Raw genomic sequence first — 19,300 nt, 5'->3', positions numbered from 1 at the left:
AGCCTCCATGTTGTCACAAACCCTTGGTCTTGCCCTGGACAAGTGAGAATTTGCACGAATTGTGACGTGATACAGCCCTTCCTTTATTGATCATGACACACGACAAGATGGAAACACACTAAGCTAAACTTTGTATAATTGTGTAGTTCCTGGGTTTCCAAAACTGTGGTTTCCTTGCTGAATCATCACAGAAATCTTTATGATTACGTTTCATGCTGAGTCTTGTGTTACGCTTTTCAGAAGCACATTGCTTGCTTTTTGTGGCTTTTGGTTGTCTAGTTTGAAGTTCCTATTTTAGCTGCAAGTCTTGTACTTTAATTTTATGGGTGAACTGCACTCAGTTCCCCTTGTTGGCCTCCAGATGTTCCTCTGAAATGCTGTTGAAAGGCTTCTTGATGCAGAACAGATGCATGTCTGTGTGTGGCTTATTATAATTTTTTTTGCATGTGAAAAATAAGGTTACTTTTTGTTTTTACTCCTGTGTGCTGTAAAACATTTGTGGAGATAACCTGCGGTGAACAAAGATAATTCTGAAACCTTAAACATATTTCACTCACTTTTTTTCACATCGTGTGAAGATGGCCACTTGCGACCATCTCGGCACTGATCATGCCCAGTACCGTTTTCTCTTTTTTATGTTACAGAGGCTTGATATAATGTATCTGTCTTTTCTACATGCTCCACTCTTAGGATAAGAAGTTAATGAGTGGAGGATTTCAGCTTTCCTTGCCTTTCTGCAGTATTAATTTGAATTCCAGTTATTCATTTGAATTCCACAGTCATCACAGTGCAGTCCACCATCAGATTTTTTAGACTTTCATTTGCATATTGACTGTTATTGGTTACTTGACACTTGCTGTTTATATTTTCATGCACTTGTGTGACATGACCATCACATTATTTATCTTGACAGGGGTTTTATGAATGAGCTGGAAGAGCTGTCACAGTGTTTTAATGGGCAAAGCCATCTGTTTATAAGAATATCCACAAATGTGTTTTGTTATGACAGGTATCATCACATGTAATAAGATGTCACCTTATACAGTACTTGGAATACATTGCACCACTACCATTAATGCAATGCATTATTAGTATTATATATAATTTGCTGGAAAGGATTTCAAAAAGTAAAATCTAAACAGGGATTTTTCCTATGAATTTTTCTAATGTAAAAAACTTGACCGATAAGTACATCTCTTATAATTTGTAATAAAGATAATTGAGTTCCATATTTGACCAGTTAAAATTGATAGTAAAATGTATTGGGACAATTGGCGGACAGGTGTCTCTTGTTGGCAAGGTGTTTGTTGTTCAATAACTATTAACTCAATTAAGGAACTATGAACATTTTATCTACCTGTGTCACTTGGATTTCAGTATTTGGAATATGTAGTCTAAAGTCATGAAAACGAAAACCAAAGATCTATGTTAAAAGGAATGTTGTAAGTGAAGGAAAAGAAAAACTCAACCATAGAACTATAGCACCAATATACTAAAGAAGAAAGAAACCACAGGTATAATCTCCAGTGAGACAAGAAAACTGTCTACATCTGATGACACACAAATGATCAGAGCTGTTGAGAACCCTGAAACTGACAGTAGTGAAATCAACCGCCCGAGTGCATGAGAAAACGGTATCAAAATCCACAGTTCACAGAAGGCTGAGACAACAGAATTAAAAAGACTTCTGAGGTGGATGTACTGTATTAGCATTACAGTGATCTAAAATGTATGGCCCAGTGAAACCAAGGAGTATTTCAGGAGCAAACAGCAGAAAAGTGTAGACAGGTCAAGTCATTCTCCAGATTTAAATCCAATAGAGCGTGCATTTTACACGCTGAAAAAAAAGTCAGAACACCTCAAGAATAGGCCACTAAGAAATGACTATAGGTAAGACTTGACACACATCTGAGTTGATTACGCTAAGAGTTTGATGAGGTCAGTGGTTTCCAGACTTCATGCAGTTGCTTCCTCAAAGGGACATGCAGCTAACTTTCCACTCTGAAATTGACTCAAAGTGAGTGTTGAGTGTTTTTTTTTCCCCGTGTTCAAGTAAAAATACTTGTTCAATTTGTCCCAGTAGTCATGTTCACTTGAAATCGCTGTGCTGAGCACAAAGTATGTTTTTGTTCTAATATGATTGAAAATATGCTTGCACTTAAAACAGCTGTTGTTCATTCCTATTGATTTCATGATAACAAATATAGACTGATTGAAAAGCAAAAGTAAGTTTTGAATTTGCTGTCATTATACCTATAAAAGTTATTATCATAACTATCTGATACTTCATATCTTTGCTGCACTTTTACAAGTTATCCCTGTATGTTACTATATAGTTACATCTTTTCCTAAGTGCGATGTTGGCCTGAATACTCAGTTTTAGAGTTAACATTTTCAGTTTAGCACTGTAACATTAGGATAGCCTGTTACTTCATTCACAAGTTTCTCTATGTCTGCTATCAACTTCTGTAAATCCAAGTGCCTGCTGTAAACCTCTACAAAGCTCTGTTTTTCTTTGAGCTTTAAAAAAATATCAACCAAGGATATTTAATTATTATTTTTACTTTCCTTTTATTCTCTAGGTCTCCGTTTGACCAAACAGTACTTATTGTCAACAACCACAGCAAAGCTCTTTCTCAGTCCTTTGAGAACTTATTTGATGATACCACATTTGGCCTTGTTCAGGTAGGTGCCGTTTTTCAGTGCTGTCAGTTGCCTCGTGGCTTGCATAACACAACAGTGTTGTTTTTAATAATAATAATAATAATAATAATAACATCGCTTTATTAACCCTTTACAATTTCTTGCATTAGGAATTGTCTTTTCACGTACCCCAGCTTGCTCTCCATGAGACACACAGACACACAGATAGGGAGAAAACCTGGGGTCAGAGCGCAGAGTCTGCCATTGTATGGCACCCCTGGAGCAGCCGGGGTTAAGGGCCTTGCTCAGGAACCCAACGGAGTAGGATTCCTCTGCCGGCTGCGGGATTTGAACCGGCAACCTTCCAGCCACAGGCGCAGGTCTTTAGCCACAGAGCCACCACTCCGCCCCAATTTAATGATTTTTTGAAGGAGGCACTAAACTTCTTGTGTGAAGTTTTAGTGGTGGCTTGTAATTAGTAGCCTCTCAGGCAAAACTTACTGAAAAACTAAACTGTTTTAGAATAACTCTTTCTTTAAGTACTGTAAGCAAGTGCTGGGCATGCATAAGCTGGAACGCCCCCGTAAACTGTTGTAAACTGCTTCAGATATACCAGAAATGCCAACAGTGCACACTGCTAGTTAGATTGACAGGACACGCTCAGGATATCCATGTGAAGGCACAGGCCTGTATTGCACAAAGGGATAGATTTGATAGTGGTTCTGTAGTAGTATGTGGAAGATCACATCTATTCTCAGAGCACAGCAAGTGAACAGGGATTTTATATAGTAAAATTACTCAATAACACCTGTTTAAAGCTATGATGCCAAAAGAGAAGATGTTTGAGTATTTTGTAATATTAAAAAAGAAGCATATTACATTTTTGTTCCACAGAAATTTAAAAAAGATCCATATACAACAACATTGGGAGGCTTTTCTAAAGTCACCAACTACTTATTTGATGCTTTTCGGGGACAAGATGCAGAACATCTGCAGCGCCCAGCTTCAGAAGTGGCTGACCTTCTCAGTGAAGCCATTCCAGGGCTAGAAATTAATCACCAGGAGGAACCAGGCTTTGAAGTCATCACAAGAGTAAGTGTTTTTTTTTATAAAATACTTGCAACTTTCATACAGTATGTTTAATGGGCTGAAGATCCTGAGCTTTCCTGTCATGTCAGCCCACTTGGATAAGTTCATATTTATATTGGGTGCCAGGGTGTTATTATTTTTGTTTCAAATTTTCATTTTGGACTTCACCAAAGTGCTTATTCAGTATAACACTCATGGAATTTAATACATTCGAGTTTTTTTTTTGGTAGGAGTTGAATACAAAACGTTATGTGTTCAAGGGGTTCAGCTTATGTTCTACTAACCTTTAAACTCCTGGCTTCACACTGGAATTATGAAACTAAAGTCATTTTTATGTTCTTATGGTAATCTTGAAACAATACATATAAGGCCTCATTCACTGAATAGTGATAGTGTGATTTTTGTGTGGAAAGTGTCCTTACTGCGTGTCGAGTACGTCTTTATTGTTCATTAATGACATTGCTACTAGTCTCAGTATGTTGAAGAGCTCCTGCATGATTTCATGTTCAGGCCATTTCCATGTAAGAAAGATTGTATGTGTTATGGTCACTTGCATGTCAACGTTCACTAATACATGAAAATAACCATACCAGTGCCCTTTACCAAAGTGTGCTTTACAACTCATGATTCTCAATTCGTGGCAAGAGAAAGACTACTCAATGTAGTGTTCAGAAATCCATGGTAGTGTGTGGAAAAGTGGAGCTGGTATTGTGTCACTCACCTAGGAGGATAGCACATAAAAGAGCTAAGCACTCTGGTATTGGTTTTATTGTTTTTTAATTTCTTTTTCTCTGTGTTGTTGTTCCATAATGTATATTTATTCTACATTAAAGAAGGAACAAAAGAGCTGTAAAGAGAGCAGGGAAAAGGGGTGAGGTAAAGAGTATTTCAGTCCAGGAAGACATTCTGGTCTTCTGCAGTGTTTTGTCTGCAAAGTACATAATGGATAAAACAAATAGAGAACAAATTCTTGGAGCTGAGGACCAACTTTATATGCAAACCGTTCCAAAATGTATGTCTGTTACATTATTATATAGTTACACATTATATTACACACAGGATTGAAGAAGGAATATACAAGTTCGATTCAAGTAAGCTGTGCTTACAATTAATTAAGCATCCACAGCATAATTGATTAGGTGCGGTAATAGTATCAAGTAATTAAAAGTGAATCTAACTCCAATTACAGTGATGTTTTACTAAGCATTTTCAAATGTAGCGATGTAGCTCATTATTGAAAAAGCAAGTATTAGAAATTAATCTGAGAGAAATAATGATGTTGAACAAAAATATTAGATATACTGATGTTTATTCGATATTCAAAGGTTCTATTAACAATTACTTTCTCTGCTTTGTGCTGCAGGAGGAGGAAGTGTGTCTGTATAGAGTAAGATGCTCCTCCCGCCCTCAGAGTCCTGTTTAGGATCGTCAGTTTCACATCACGCTATTGTACATTAACATGTGTAAGAAATACTTTCAATTTGTTAAAGCTTTTTTTTAGTTTAATGTTTCTCTTCTTAGCATCAGTCCTACATTGTTTATCCACTAGGCTACATTTGTCATTACAATCAGATCAGATTTAATAAGACAATTAGAGTTCTTATAATAAAAGTTTTAAGTTTTGCTTCACTCCAATATCCAAGATTTGTCCTTGAAAATGTTGCAAGTCCTTGAATTTTTAGGCTGCCAATTTAGGGCCTTCAAAATAATGGAAACGTTTGTTTTTGAATTTTCGGTTTTTGTAAAATGAAACAATATTAACTCCCCGCTAACAAGTGCTGAATGTTTCAACCTGCCAGAGGTGACTTTTGTATATATGCACTGATGCAGTTCGTTGCATTTATTTTTTATTAAATCACAATCCCCGTTCCTACCTTAAAATCCAATAAAGAGACAAATGTGTTTTTTCTTTGTGCGAGATCATATCACAATACTGCAATACCTTAAGATAACCGTTGAACATTATAAAATAGATAAGCATAAAATTCAATATAGAATGATCAACTATTTTTCCATTTTAACAGTGGCCATGGCAAAGAATCTTAAGGATTTATGCAGTAAAACTAGCAAATTGCTCATTAAAAAGAAGAAATTCCGATAGAAATCGGAAGTAGGGTCCGCAGGGAAAGTGGCATTGAGTGGGATAAAGGGCAGAAATGAGACAGTAGCGTCAGTCACTATTTGAACTTGACCTTACCTACTCAACCAAAGTATTATTTCCAAAATTGTTAGTTTTGAAATGACTATAGTAAAATATTTAGTTAGATTTGTTATATTATTATACGATAGTACCAAAAATTGAACTAGTGCATATAAAATGGTACCAATAACTAAATTACATAAAAATATATTTTGAAGATGCAGAGGCACTCCCTGACTTTTGTATATCGGAGCTGCATGAGTCCAACCTTATTTAAAAAACAGCTTGTGGTTCAGTCTTGTTATGCATCGCCTCTCATAACTTGTCTTATATGTGGCTTGTCTGCAATACGTTTGCTGTGTGTTTGCAGTGTTACCCTTTAATCATACCTGAAAAGTGTTCTAGTCATATAGAAGGTGCTGCAAACATGTACCATGCAATTACTCTGCAAGAGTACAGTGTAATTATTAATGTACACTATACTGTAATAATATTGTAATAGTGTCATTTTGTATTACTACAGTACTGTTATAATGGTGATGATAACAAGTGGTATAGTGGTAATTTTCTTTAGTGTTGAAATGCTGTCTTGTGATGTTTTATTGAACTCGTAATATTTAACAATTGTGTTGGACTGATTAATGAATATAGTACTCAGGTGTTGAATTTTAGAGTTTTAACATGTATAAGAAGTTTTAGAGTTTGATAGGCAGAAGATGTGGCCATTCATTTCAACCAGATTTAAAAGATAATTTTAAATTTTCTCAGAGCATGTGGCTGTACTTGATATTTTATCTGAGTTTTTTTTAAAAGCACTTCTGTTTTTCCCACTGTTATGCTTAACGAGAACCATTTATTGGAAAGCCTCAAGCCTTGAGTTTTTCCATCGCAGACAAGTGTAATTCTCATCTGAGTTTCCCATCTTTACAATCGGACCAAAGGTAAAACCTGTCAGTAGTGTCAGAGAGCTGAGTGTCAAGATATATTTCCATCACAAGTTTCAATATTGTTTAAAATCAATAATAACATCTCTGTAATTTTATTATGTATCTACTGTAAACAGTAGAAACTGTTTTAAATGCATCTGGGATCAAACAGAACATGACTAGCTTGCAAACGTCTACAGAAAAACCAGCTACCCCATTGTGCATTATGTCGGCAAAGAAACCATACAAATAACAGTAAAAAGCTGAGATAAAGCAAAAAACAGGAAGTGAATCATCTTGAAACTGTAAATAAAAAATTGAATTACTTTTAAAGAAAAATACAAGTTGGAAACTTGTTGAAAATTACTTTTAAAAAGGTTCACAGTTAGGGTCATGAGACCACTAATGTCTTTTCTTATTGGGGTGTTATTTAGAAAAGCAGTGATACATACTGTATACACTCATGTATACAGTGCCTTCAGAAAGTATTCAGACTCTCCACTTTTTCCAGACTTTGTTGTGTTGGAGTGGAATGATGTGGGCTGCAATACCATCCCTCCTTAGTGGAAGCTGGTCGTGAAGGCTGTTTTCAGTGCTACTGGATGCATACATGTGTGATACCATCCAGTACCTACAGTGGTGTGAAAAAGTGTTTGCCCCCTTCCTGATTTCTTATTTTTTTGCATGTTTGTCACACTGAAATGTTTGAGATCATCAAACAAATTGAAATATTAGACAAAGATAACATAAGTAAACACAAAATGCAGTTTTTAAATGAAGGTTTTTATTATTAAGGGAAAAAAAAAATCCAAACCTACATGGCCCTGTGTGAAAAAGTGATTGCCTCCCCTGTTAAAACATAAATCAACTGTGGTTGATCACATCTTTGGAAAGCTGAGTTCAATTTCTCTAGCCACACCCAGGCCTGATTACTGCCACACCTGTTCTCAATCAAGAAATCACTTAAATAGGACCTGCCTGACAAAGTGAAGTAGACCAAAAGATCATCAAAAGCTAGACATCATGCTGCGATCCAAAGAAATTCAGGAACAAATGAGAAACAGAGTAATTGAGATTTATCAGTCTGGAAAAGGTTATAAAGCCATTTCTAAAGCTTTGGGACTCCAGCGAACCACAGTGAGAGCCATTATCCACAAATGGCGAAAACATGGAACAGTGGTGAACCTTCCCAGGAGTGGCCGGCCGACCAAAATTACCCCAAGCGCGCAGCGACGACTCATCCAAGAGGTCACAAAAAACCCCACAACAACATCCAAAGAACTGCAGGCTTCACTTGCCTCAGTGTTCATGACTCCACCATAAGAAAGAGACTGGGCAAAAATGGCCTGCATGGCAGAGTTCCAAGACGAAAACCGCTGCTGAGCAAAAAGAACATAAAGGCTTGTCTCAGTTTTGCCAGAAAACATCTTGATGATCCCCAAGACTTTTGGGAAAATACTCTGTGGACTGATGAGACAAAAGTTGAACTTTTTGGAAGGTGTGTGTCCCATTACATCTGGCGTAAAAGTAACACAGCATTTCAGAAAAGGAACACCATACCAACAGTAAAATATGGTGGTGGTAGTGTGATGGTCTGGGGCTGTTCTGCTGCTTCAGGACCTGGAAGACTTGCTGTGGTAAATGGAACCATGAATTCTGCTGTCTACCAAAAAATCCTGAAGGAGAATGTCCGGCCATCTGTTTGTGACCTCAAGCTGAGGCGCACTTGGGTTCTGCAGCAGGACAATGATCCAAAACACACCAGCAAGTCCATCTCTGAATGGCTTAAGAAAAACAAAATGAAGACTTTAGAGTGGCCTAGTCAAAGTCCTGACCTGAATCCGATTGAGATGTTGTGGCATGACCTTAAAAAAGCGGTTAAGGCTCGAAAACCCTCCAATGTGGCTGAATTACAACAATTCTGCAAAGATGAGTGGGCCAAAATTCCTCCACAGCGCTGTAAAAGACTCATTGCCAGTTATCGCAAACGCTTGATTGCAGTTGTTGCTGCTAAGGGTGGCCCAACCAGTTATTAGGTTTAGGGGGCAATTACTTTTTCACACAGGGCCATGTAGGTTTGGATTTTTTTTTCCCTTAATAATAAAAACCTTCATTTAAAAACTGCATTTTGTGTTTACTTGTGTTGTCTTTGTGTAATATTTCAATTTGTTTGATGATCTGAAACATTTCAGTGTGACAAACATGCAAAAAAATAAGAAATCAGGAAGGGGGCAAACACTTTTTCACACCCCTGTATGTGTGCAAAGTCCTTACTGTTTTGCCACATGGTATTCTTATTAGAACATAAGAATAGGAATTACACATTAACCATGCTCTAATTATACATATAATTACATTAGTGGATATGGGAGAAACTTTACTTTTGCATTAAGTGTGGCTTTGTTCTACCAGGCATTTTATAGTAGAAATTAGGGATTGGAGACCTAAATGCCTTATTACACGTATCTGGATATGCATTTCTTTTTATTTTTGCAAATTATGAATAAGAAACTACACACAATAGGGGTACAATGAAAAAATAACAGTTCTCCAATGCAACTTATTTATTTTTATTATTTTGCTTTAGTTTTCAAACTCAAATATAGTAAAAATAGTTCTTACCATGTTTGACATGTTTAGCTGTGGTGTCAGCATGAATTCAAGCATACAATATTGAAAAGATGGGAGGGAGTACAGTAAGTTGTCTTGCTGACCTACTCTTAAAATGCACAGATAAGCTGTACATGATTTATTTGTGCCTTTAAGATCAGTAAGATAATTTTTGTTTTCACTTTACTGCTTTACATCACTTTACATCAAATCTCTTAATTTGATGGAGTAGAGATATTTACAAATTATATTGGCTAATAAAATAACTTTTTTATCGCCGGTTGAATGAACGAAAGACTTCTATAGGTCATAATATTTAGCTAAGACTCTCATTTGATTCTGAGTTTTTTTTTTTAGTTGAAGGTAATTTGATTATTTTTTGTTTAAAATAATTTATTTTAGATAGGTTTAATTGAGTAGTAAGTGACATTATGTGTTTTGAACTGGTCTTTCCTTGTTAAGTTGATTGGAAGCTTCAGGGTCTTCTAGTTTATTGGTAATTAAAATGGTCTCTGATAGGTGTTGATCCATTAACAGTAATGCTGTGTATATTTAATATTTTATCTCAAGACATAGTGTTAAAATGTATCATTATAATCTCAACAGTTCAATTGTACTTTATTCTAGCATAAGAGTCACTGAGCATGTAAGAGAAGTGACATCGCCCCCTTGAAACCTCAACATTGTAGAATTCGCCTACTGCAGGAGACCCAGTCTTTTGGCTTAGTGGAGTCCATCACTGTCTTGGGAGTGGGACTGTGTGCAATCTGTGCTCCCCTTGCGATCGAATTCCAGCGGGGGCAGAGCAGAGCTGCAGTCATCACTAGTACATTTTTTTCCTTCCGTGGTGAAGACTGTTTTTTTTTTCCTTGCAATGTCTTTGAGTGATGTTTTTATCAATGAAACAATTAAAAAAAAAACATCCATTCCGTATTTACAAAATTGCTCCCTAACGTCATAGCTCCATGTAACAGGATATTGCCAGTTGTTTTGGAAAATATGAAGATGAGTCATTCAGTTCATTACCTGGAGTATTTAAATTCATCACCACACTTGGATTTTCTGCTCAAATGAAAATTTAATAATTGGTACATTTACACTGAAAAATAATTTCCTGTGTCTCATTTCTTATTTGACTGGATGGTGATAATTAGAGTGAGGATTATACCTTCCTATAGAGTATTAAGCAGTCATTGTGTTCCTGATTAAGAACAATGTACTTAAATTCTATCACTGAATGGTGGTTGTGCAAAATCCAGTCAAAATCTTTGTCTCCAAAACTCTGTGCACAAGATCAGAACCAACAGAATGATTTAAGCTGTGAATTGCTGCACCTCTTCACTGAGAATCCAGGTAACTCTCATGCCATTATGATACTGGTGCTCATGGAATCACTGTGGAAACACTGAGACCAAGCCAGAAAAGCACCTGGGTTATTCACCACACAGAAAAAAGCCCTTGACTATCGGTGGGCATGCTCATAGCTGCTCATGACAGCTATTCTCTGGGATTCAGAGGGAATTGGGATGACTGCTTGACACGCAAAGCTAAGCAAAAGAAGGGAGCATTGACCAAAGGTTTTCTGTCCTGCCATAACCGCTGTTCATGACTGCGATTTTGAGCAGTTTAATCACCCAGTCCCTGAATACATGCTGTTTTAACATCTGAAGTCTGTTTTGGCATGAACAATTTTAATGAGAATCAAATGCATTGTAACGAAACAGAGTGCAAGTGAATGTACTGAATGTAGTGAAGAAGAGACCTCGTGACTGGAACCATTTGAAATACCTTGTTCTAGGAACCTACAGACTCATCCTTTTACAACAAAATATCGTTAAATGTTTGATTTACTTAAATTAAGCACAATAATGAGTTATATAGGGACTAAACAAAATTTTTTTTAGATAGAAATTGAAAATAAAAATGTAGTGCAACATCATATATCAGTGTGGTTAAGACAAGCATACTCATCTAGTAAGCCTAGGCAAATGCAGATTTTGTAATTGATTTGTCTTTTTCTTAATTTCAGATACTGTTAAGAACTTTGAAGTACCTACTGTATTCACAACCTGTTTTTTTTCAAGAAATGTATAATTAAATCAATGTGGCATACAGTGTATATGTCAGGTAGAGTTAAAAAAATCTAGTGTGCTATTTTCCTTACACTATTGTACTAAAAAGAATATACAATATCACTGTTCTCTTGCATTTTAAATGCTAATTAATCCGAGTCTGAATCTGAGAAATATGATCTCACACTATACATATTCAGTACACGTTCCATCATTTATTGTTATTGTCTTTAATGTTGGCACCAAAAAATATTTTGTGAACATTTACATGAATTAATGATTTATTTAAATTATTTTTCATTTTTCACAGAGATATTTTTAGGTTTTTGCTCCCCCCTCAAGACCGGGTGTCTAATTAATGCTATCCTTGTAAATGAAATGAAAGTATTTATTTACATTTATAAAAACTGAACTGATGGAGAATGAATGGCAGTTTTCTACCACAGCATAGGCTGAGTTTTTAACATAATGAATGTCTGTTGTTTTAATTACAGGAATAAAGCCCTGGGTATGAATCTTAATTTATAACCAGAATTATAGATCAAACATTCTGATAGCCTCTAATATTTAATTAAGTACATCTTTACATGGAATCTCAAAAGGAAAACTAAAGGTTTATTAACATAATAGTTATAAGTGATATAGCTCTATATGTGTTGGGTACCATAGCTGGCTTTATACTCAGTGAATAATTGATGTCCCCCTATGCTTACTTTCTGTATCAGGTTCAATCCCCATGGTAACAGCTAAGTTCTTTAAAGCCTAGCCCCTTGCTGTTTTTAAGCACATATCCAAATACTAGCCTTACTTGCAATGTTTGAATGCTTTGAATAATTTTCCAAGTAATTTTCTTTAATTTGTGTTCTTGATGAGCCCCGTTCTTTGGGTCCGTATTCAATGTGTGTCAGTACTCTAAAAACCTCTCTACAAATAGACTATATCTAGAAATAATATACATATTAAGGTATATTAAGTAATACACAGTTGTTAAAAAATGTATTGAGTTCTTAGTTGTAGATCTGTAAATTAAAGGCTACACATAGGCTATGACAATATGAAAGTGGTCTGTAAGCTTTCAATACATACTTGTACAGAGGTACCATTATTAGCATTTGTAACATGAAATTCCAAAGAGCACATGCCTTTGACCATTTATTGGATCCTGGCAAGACCTTATAAAAAAAGTCAAATTAGCAAAGTAAAGGCTTGCTTTGAACCTTGCCTATTGATTGATCATTATTAATGGAGGAAAAAAGAAATGCAAATCACAAATCTAAATTTGTAAAAGCAGTGTGAAATTCACACTCCTTTTAGATCCTCTGGAAAGATTTAAATATCTTTACTGATGATTTAACCTTTATAGACTGAGTGAGTGTTTTTGCATAAGCAGTTTTACACTTATTGACAAACGGACATGCAATGTTAATGACTTATTTGCATTTTTCAGATTGATTTAGGCTCAAGGCCAGAAGTTGAAAGAAGAGAACCTGTTTCAATTGAAGAATGGACTGAGAATGTGGACTCTGAAGGAAGAATACAAAATGTTCTTCATTTAAAACTAATTATATTCAAAGGGGTAATTACATTTTCTATTTATTGTGACTGCTGTGGCACAATGAAATATTTACTACTTGGTTTACGAGAATAATGTGATGTGACCATCCATATGCCATTGTTTGACTATGTTGTATATATATATAAACTATATATTATGTGGTAATGTGGCCATTCTATACATTAGTCATTTTTTTAGTTTACAAAGAAAATATTTTAGGTATTTGTCTATATTTGTGAGTTGGAAGGAACATTAATGCAGTACACAAGCATATGACATGTTTTTGAGCCAGACAAATTAAGGTATCAATTGTATTATGGTATAATATAATGAAGTCAAAATCATTATGTAAAGGAATAAGTGATTATAATGGGTTTAACTAGTTAGTTAGTTTCTGGAACTGGGTTCCCAGCTGGGTGGTTGAAGCCCAAAATCTGGGCATCTTCAAGAAACAGCTAGACAAAATATTAAATTCTCACCTGAAAGACACACCTTAAGAAGGCTCCACAGCCTAAATGTTGTCTCTTTTCTTTTCAGCATGGAATGAATCTTTATCTTTTCCTTTGCAGCCAGCCTATTCGTCCTAATGCAGCTACCTACTTGAAAATATTAAATTTGTTCAGCTACTAAATACCACATGAGAATGAAGACCTTTTCTTCTTTTTATATACTGTTGTACTTAAGGCTGTGGAAATAATAATTAAGAAATAAGCTAGAGGACCATCTGTATGGTCTTCATATATCATCTGTGATCATCTAACAGTTTCAGCTCTCTTGCTGGGGTTGTTAGGCTGGTCATGATTTCTTTCATCAAGTTCTTGATTTTTTTAAAGGTATTAGCTGCTGATCTGGGATTTCTGAAAAGTCCTGGCACCTTTCGAAGTTGGTCAAGAAGCAAAAACCAAACAAAAGTCTTGGACTTGTATTTCACTAAGCTCTGTCATATAAATAAAACCAGTTAAGTGGGAGCTGAGTAAATTCTGAAAACCCAGAGTTTAAACCATACATGCAATAAAACCATGATTTTATTCCATGGTTTTTATTTCCAGATTTTAAAATGCTGTGATAACGTGGGACCATCTGAAGGGATAGATTTAGGATGTTGGAGGCTGTGCCAAGGTGATTAAGTAATAGCTGAATTGACATTGCAGTAGACAGTCACAAAGTTTTCCCAACATACAGTACAGTATGTTTGCCTTAAATTGTTACACAAGTTCAGAAAACGAATCTTGTTCATTGCACATTGAGTAAGTTAAGTAATTCTGGGAATCCCTTATTGAAATCGTTTTAAAAATTCTGTAAAAGGACCTTGTTAATTTCCTTTTAAGTTTGTAAGGGATTACAGCAATATGAACATATCTTGAATTATATAATAGGGAAAACATTCTATACTGGTATCAAATTATACTGCTAATGGTAATACTATACTGGTAATGTATTTTTTGTTGCATGTGACCTTAAAAGTATTTTTATATAGTCCCCTAAATTACTAGGCTCCAGTACATGTTCACTTCAGTTTACTGTATGCTCTGTAGGGTCTAAATAAAAATGTTTGTATACAGGTCATATATTCTCATATAAAATTGTGCTGCAGTAGTAGGAAGGCTAATAAAATACAAGCAGCCTAAAAGCAGAGAAGGTGTGCTTGGTGAAGTTTGTATCTTCAGGAAATCAAAGCTTGCAAATAGACAAGTGTGATTTGTGACAAAACCATTAGCTTAGGATCAGCAGATTTATTACAGATTTTAGTTACATGATAGAGAATAATGAGAACTGGCAGTGGAGAAGAGAGTTGAACATTAGCCCCGGATTCTCCTCAAGACTTCTTGAATGTGGAAACCTACCCCTATTTATCATCCATGGCAGGGAACTATGCACACTTTCCAGTACTCGGCTCTGTGACCGTTGTAATGTAAAAATCTGAAATGTTTACATAATACATCATAGTGTTTCCAAGATATCTTCCCAATGTATGCAATGACGCAAGAGACAGCCTTATGCGTGTGCTTGATGTTTTCTACATGCACTGTGATTCAAATGTAAAATTTCCAAAACCTCTAATCCATGATTTGTTGTAAGATGGGATATTTTTCAAGTTTAAAAAATTTGAACTGCTAGGTATTTGAAAAAGCCAGTTGTGTTTTTTAAAACTCGACTCATAGCTCAGATCCTTTCAACTGGAGTGGTTGGGGGTGGGAGGAATAAGGAAATCCGCTGGCTCACCCACCTCCTTCACACGTTTTATCTTTTAACACATCATGGGCAACCCAGTGCTGTGCAGGAGAGGCATGCCCCCCACTGACAGCACCTGCAAGTGCCAGGAAGGCCACAGAGGCTTCTGTGTTGTGCAGACAGCATTGCCCGACTAAACTTTCCATACCCATTGGGCACGAAATACTTGTGACACAAAGCGGATTCAAACCTGGATCATAGATGATCTTGGGCTAGATGTGCCACAGAGGATGCCTAATCGAAACCTTTTTAAATATTCTAATTTTCCTGCTGATTAACTTTTCTGCTAAGACTCATCTTACCACATTTATAGGACCACTTGCAAGTGAACTCAATTTTCAGTTTAAGGCCAAATCTGAAGTTTTATTATATGGAGATTCACTCTTCAATACAATATCTGTTCTGCTTATATACTTTGTGGCAAATTCTATTATCAGTATTTTGCATGGCTAACTATATCTTTTTCACTTTCTAAAGATGATTGGTCACTCTAAAGAACGACTTGATACAGGTTACATACCTGCTTACCTGCTTACATAACCCATTGATATATGAAATTGGAAAATCCAAGTTAGTTACCGGTCAGTGGTTGGTTTGATCATTTACAGTATATTTCTGTAAGTCTAGGCTTAAGAGCTTTGCCTTCTAAACCTGTTTATTTCTGTTCATAGATGTATACTTTCTTTATTCTTCAAATGGTACAAATGAACACAAGGTTAATTGCTAAATACATTTTCATGCTAATGGTCGTAAGACATAGATATAGTATCACCATATAAAGTCACTCTTTTCAGATTCCTTCTGCTGATTAGGTGTGCCCACAGTCCCTGCTGGAAGGTGAAGAACTCTTTTAGAATGCAGTGATCACTGATGAATTACATATTTTTCTCGAATTGTGGAATCCTCCACACTTCAATGGTAACACAATAGAAAGATTAAGCAAGAGGCAGCCTAGTAAATTACAAAGTAAATGTCAAGCTGTGCAAGGCATTCTTTTGGCATAAGTTTACATACATTAGCTGCAAAACTACTCAGATGCCTGCAGTCAAATATCCACTGTATTCTCTTTGTCAGACATCTTGAGAAATGCGATCATCTTTTGACCGTCTGATGGGATAATTGGTGTTCAGGCATCTACTGCTTCGAGGATACTGAATGATTTTTGTTTTTGCACACACATGAAAGGATTTTCACATAAAGCATATTTTACTGATTTTTTTACAGGAAAAAAATCTAGAAGAGTGTGTTTTAGCTTGTTTTTGCTCATTTTAAGTTTTGTTCAAGGAGTACATTGGGTCAATAGGGGTTAGCTACTAACTTAAACCATGCTTCTGTTTGTTTTTCCTATTGGAAACAGTTTTCTCTTTAGAGGAAATAAAACCACTTGGAGGTAGTTCGACCACAACTATTATCCCAGAATGCCTGCTGCTACCTTATAAGCAGTTTTTTCCTGCTGTGGCTGTCAGGAAGCTGTTAAATATTGCATTTCACTCCTCTTGGTAAAGGTGTCACCTTAGGCACTGATGTATAAAGCATGTTGCAAGAGATCTAAAGGTTTTACTTCAGTGTCTTGGTCAAATAGGTTGGAGAAATACCTAAATTTTAATAGCCTTTTGAACACCACAGAAAATCATAAAAAGGCAAATACTCCATTTTTAAAGCTGTTTGAAGCCATTGATTCTAGAGTAGTTTTCTAGAATGTCTTCACTGTCAGTAAAATCATTGTTTTTCTCCTCCCTAGGGACTCTGCCACGTAGTGAGAAAAGAAGCCTGGAAGTTTTTGCTGGGATATTTTCCGTGGAACAGCACCAGAGATGAAAGGAAAAACTTGCAAAAAAGAAAAACGTGAGGATGTTTTAGAGCGTAATCAGTTTTAGTAGCTGTGGAAATCTATGATGCCTGCATTTTATATTCTCCTGCCACCCATGTCATCTCTCCTGCCACCCACGTCATCTTTATTGCTGATAACAGTGCATTGGGCTGATAATGATCTTCCTAGGACTACACAAAGCATAATAGTGTAGCAGCTGTTTTCTGCTTGCTCTGGTCTAAATTCTCTTTGGCCTTTTGCCTATTTCAACCCCAACAAGACTATCAAGTTTTAATGCTTTTCAGTTTTTTTTTATTTTACTGTACTGAACAAGCATCTGATGAAGTCAAACTTGCATTACCTGGAAACATGTTTAGTGTTTGACAAGAAAAAAAATATTTTTTGCAATGTTATATCATTGCTTCTTTAAGTTTTTATAACCAAAGAATGTTTTCCTGCAGGGGTTTTAAATTCTTTTTTTTTCCTTAATTTATTTTTGTTTACAGGACACAAGGAACTTTTCTACCTTTTGATATTGTAAGACATCTAAACAATGGGAAATACAATACAAAAAATTAAACACATCCTACTTTTGGAATTCCAGAAAGGTGTTCCAAGTCTTAAGTAATTGGTAGTTGAATCATGAAAATTACATTTGAATGTAAATCCTTTGCTTCACTGGGTCGCAGTGTTCTAAGTGACATACTTGACTAAAAATGCTACAAAATACTTTCCTGTCATACTCATGCTTTATTTGCTAATGTTAATTGGGGGCAGGTAATAATGATGAAACCACAGGAATAGGCATTCCTTTATAATGTATGTTTGAGAAATAAAGAAATTGTTTACAGCCCCTTTGTTAACAATGCTCATTTAAACTAAATTATTTTCTTTTCACTTTGTTTTTATTGAACAGTGATGAATACTTCAGAATGAAGCTTCAGTGGAAATCAATTAGTGAAGAGCAAGAGAAAAGAAATTCAAGATTGAGAGATTACCGAAGCCTAATAGGTATTTGGAATTTTTTAAAATGAAATGACTTTGGTTCGTAATTGATGGTCTAGGTCAGGGGTAGTCAGCATTGGTAACTGTATTCTATATCCTAACACTTTAGTATTGAATTGGTTCTTAATTGCTTAATTAACTCAGGTGTTGTAGATCACGTCAATAATTAATGATTAACCGGATATAGATTGAACTGGCATGGAATGCAAATGCCTAAGTGGACTACTCCTGTGTAATATGTTGGTCTTTAAATCTCATTCGTTTGACCTAAGGGTCCAATATTTTTAAGAGGTCCTTTAAGTAGCCTCTGATCAACCTCTGTTTCCACATCCTATTCCAGTAAAGGGCAGTTCTTCATTCTTTTCTAGCAGTGACATTTGCTCTCTAGTTTCTTTAAAGCTGTTTTTTAGTTTCTTTTATAGGTTATGTAACTGTTTTATTTAAGCAGTGTGCTCTTGCAGTGCTACTGCAGTCTTCCACCTAACTCCCCTAAGCTCTACCACCATCCCTTTTTAAACTCCTAGAAAACAAGGACCTTCTGTGTAAGGGTGAAATTCCCACCAGGGATATCGACATAGTAAAATACGTTGGAATTCTTTCAGAAACAATTAGAAAGCTAATATTTAGAAATCGCCCCCTAGTGGTTTTAGGTAGACAAGCCACCCTGCCACAACTGATTTAGGTAAATTCCTGTATTGCGTACGTAATGTCACATCTTACCCTGCAATATACTCCACCATTATTATTGTATTCAGTTATACATATTTCATACATGCATGCAACATTTGCTAATTCACGTACCGGTGGGGTATTTCTTGGTCACATCTGTTTGCACCTGTGTGCAAGCAGAGCTTTTAAAACAGAAGTGTGGTCTTATGTGTGTGTTACACCATATTTACAGTGATAATACTGAAATACATGAATACAAGTGGTGCTTTCTTTTTAACAAAATTCATTTTCAGTTCCATTGCAAATGCATTTCAATTCCTGACTTTTTACAATTGGGTTCATACGTCAAGGTTACTATTGTTTGTTTTGTTTATTTTAGATAACCCACTTATAAAAAAAATTGTATGTTATATATAAATTACAATTATTATTAAATTCAGCACAGAGTTTTCCCAGGCTCTTAATTCATTTACAAATATGTCTTCAACACTTGCCTGAAATTCATTTCCCGGATTTATTTTCCTTTAGCCTCTTTTCTCCCTTCCCAAT

General features: G+C 35.7%; 1 protein-coding gene across 3 annotated transcripts in view; it reads left to right on the top strand.

Annotated features, from left to right (window-relative positions):
- tbc1d15 (TBC1 domain family, member 15) overlaps nucleotides 1–19,300 on the top strand; it is a 61,408-nt gene that overhangs the window by 20,938 nt on the left and 21,170 nt on the right. For all 3 annotated transcript variants that reach the window (XM_088924184.1, XM_088924183.1, XM_088924185.1), the window contains 5 exons: nucleotides 2,583–2,685; nucleotides 3,538–3,735; nucleotides 12,928–13,056; nucleotides 17,009–17,112; nucleotides 17,994–18,088. In XM_088924184.1, coding sequence (XP_088780310.1) covers nucleotides 2,583–2,685; nucleotides 3,538–3,735; nucleotides 12,928–13,056; nucleotides 17,009–17,112; nucleotides 17,994–18,088 — 629 coding nt within the window. The remainder of the gene's footprint in view (nucleotides 1–2,582; nucleotides 2,686–3,537; nucleotides 3,736–12,927; nucleotides 13,057–17,008; nucleotides 17,113–17,993; nucleotides 18,089–19,300) is intronic.

The sequence above is a fragment of the Atractosteus spatula genome, chromosome 8 (genome assembly GCF_055471065.1).
Source record: "Atractosteus spatula isolate fAtrSpa1 chromosome 8, fAtrSpa1.hap1, whole genome shotgun sequence".
Lineage (NCBI taxonomy): Eukaryota > Metazoa > Chordata > Actinopteri > Semionotiformes > Lepisosteidae > Atractosteus > Atractosteus spatula.
This window is presented reverse-complemented; position numbering and strand designations above follow the sequence as displayed.